The 2,002-nt window shown below is 59.3% G+C and overlaps 2 protein-coding genes across 2 annotated transcripts in view; both read right to left on the bottom strand.

The window, feature by feature from the left end:
* The window catches only part of SPEM1 (spermatid maturation 1), a 1,241-nt gene extending 1,043 nt beyond the window's left edge, over positions 1–198 (bottom strand). The window contains exon 1 of the mRNA XM_010847318.1: positions 16–198. Coding sequence (XP_010845620.1) covers positions 16–198 — 183 coding nt within the window. The remainder of the gene's footprint in view (positions 1–15) is intronic.
* A 1,236-nt stretch (positions 199–1,434) lies between these two features.
* NLGN2 (neuroligin 2) overlaps positions 1,435–2,002 on the bottom strand; it is a 5,018-nt gene continuing 4,450 nt past the window's right edge. The window contains exon 6 of the mRNA XM_010847497.1: positions 1,435–1,510. Coding sequence (XP_010845799.1) covers positions 1,435–1,510 — 76 coding nt within the window. The remainder of the gene's footprint in view (positions 1,511–2,002) is intronic.

Raw genomic sequence — 2,002 nt, forward strand, 5'->3', positions numbered from 1 at the left:
GGCCCGCCCCCCCACCCGTCCTGCCAGCCCCCTCCCGCCCGGGCCCACCCTGACCAGCGTCACCATGTTGATGCCAATGTTAATGCAAATGATAAGGCCCAGCAGCAGCAGGATGGAGTTGCCCAGGTCCTGGCAGCTGTTGGTGTTAGGGTTGTGATACGAGGCCCACCCGGGCCGTGGCCGCTCAGCCATGGCCATGGGGGTCCCTAGGGCCACCAGGGCCCCTAGGCCCCCAGCCCACTGTGCCCACAGTATCTACCAGCCCACCTTCCTGTCCCCTGGGGTAAACGGGTCACAATGGTGTGGGGCTATCCCTCACAATGTGCCAAGAGAGTCCTGGGCCCAGGTTTGAGCCTCCAGCCTGGGCCAGGTCTTAGCAGAGACCAAACCCTACACCTTGCATGCCTCTCCTAGAGTCAGCCACAGGCAGCATCCTGTGGGCTCTCTGGCCTGCCTGGTGTCTGCCCCCATCAGTCCCCTCCTGGTCCTCTATGCCAGGCTCTGACCCCTCCATAGACACTGGTTCTGATCTTAACTCCCCAAACAACCCCACTGCCATGACAACCACACCCCAGCACCCACTGCCCATTTCTCTCAGACCTCCTCACTGAAAAGGGTTGGACCCTCTTCTCCTACCCCTTCACAGGCCGAGTCACTTCTCCAAAGTTTGTTTCTTTGAAGCCCCCCAGCCCCACCTTCTAACATAACAGCAGGCAAAACCAACAGTTAAACTTTTGTATTTACAATATTCTCTTCTTTTGCCAGGTTTAAAAATGTGTACAGAGCCGCAAAGGGTTGGGATAGGGACATGGGATTGTCAGGGAATTGTTCTGGGGAGAGGGGCTGGGCATTGGAGTCCGTGGCTGAATCATGGGGTCCCCCAGCTCCCCTCCCATGCCCCAACTTGGGGGGCATCTGTCTACAGGGTTCAGGGCCCAGGTCCCTAGCATTTAGAGGGCATGGCTGTTTGGAAAGGAGCTAGCCCAGGCAGGGGAAGGGGAGGGAAAAGAACCAAGTTTCCATGGGTGAAGGTGGGGGCAGAAGGGACAGTCAGGAGGCAAAGTTCTGGGGAGCCAAGACGAGGGATTCTGAAACTGGGTGTCAGTGGAAGACAGCACTCCACCCCTGACTCACATTTGGCACTAACGAACCCACGAAATGCCAGCAGACAAGGATTTACTCTTCTCCGCTGGCGTCCCTTGAAACCCTTCCCGACACGGTTCTCTTCCCCAGAGGCCCAAACCCTTTCTCTTTGGGCAGTCACCTTACACGCGTCCTTTCAAAATCAAATTCTTCCTGCTGGTGTCTGCCTAAGCCCCGTCCCCCACTGCCCCCTCCATCTGTTCCTCAGTACAGCTGACCCCATTCTCTCCCCAACCTGTCCCAGGAAGCCTTTCTCTCCTGCTCTCCTCCTCTCTCCTCTGTTCCTTTCCTTCAGCCCAGGGGAGCAAGGCGGGAGTCGGGGGGGCGGTGCAGGTCAAAGGAAGGGGTGGGCAGCTGCAGGAAGGAGCTGGTTGGACACCAGGAAGGGATGGCTTCCTGGGGGGACAGCGATGCGGGGAGGCAGAAGAGAGGCCGAGAGGGAGGGATGACACGTGGCAAGAAGAGGGACACAGGCGGGACCCCTTAGGCTGCCACCTTCCCCCTCCTGTATCCCACCTGCCCAGGTTTACTTGCCTGGGCCCAGGACTGGGGGGTCCTTGCCACACTTTGGGGGTATTCCCCCCTCAAACCCATCTCACTGGTTTGGCACAGATGAGCAATGGCCTGAGGGAAGGGCTGTCCTCAGATTGCAGTGAGGGCTTTGGTCAAACCATGCACGGCCTCTGTGGGTGGCAGGTGCCACACTCACCCTCCGCCCCCCAGCTTCCCTCCAAGGAAGGGAGGGAGGGAGGGGCAGAGGGACCCCCGCCCCAGGGCTTGTCCATCCCCCTCAGTGTCTGTCAGTCTGAAGTCTGTTCCCACCTGCTGTGTGAGAAGTGCTGGGCCTGAGGTCGGGAAG

Source organism: Bison bison, unplaced genomic scaffold, assembly GCF_000754665.1.
Source record: "Bison bison bison isolate TAMUID 2011002044 unplaced genomic scaffold, Bison_UMD1.0 scf7180017864249, whole genome shotgun sequence".
Classification (NCBI taxonomy): domain Eukaryota; kingdom Metazoa; phylum Chordata; class Mammalia; order Artiodactyla; family Bovidae; genus Bison; species Bison bison.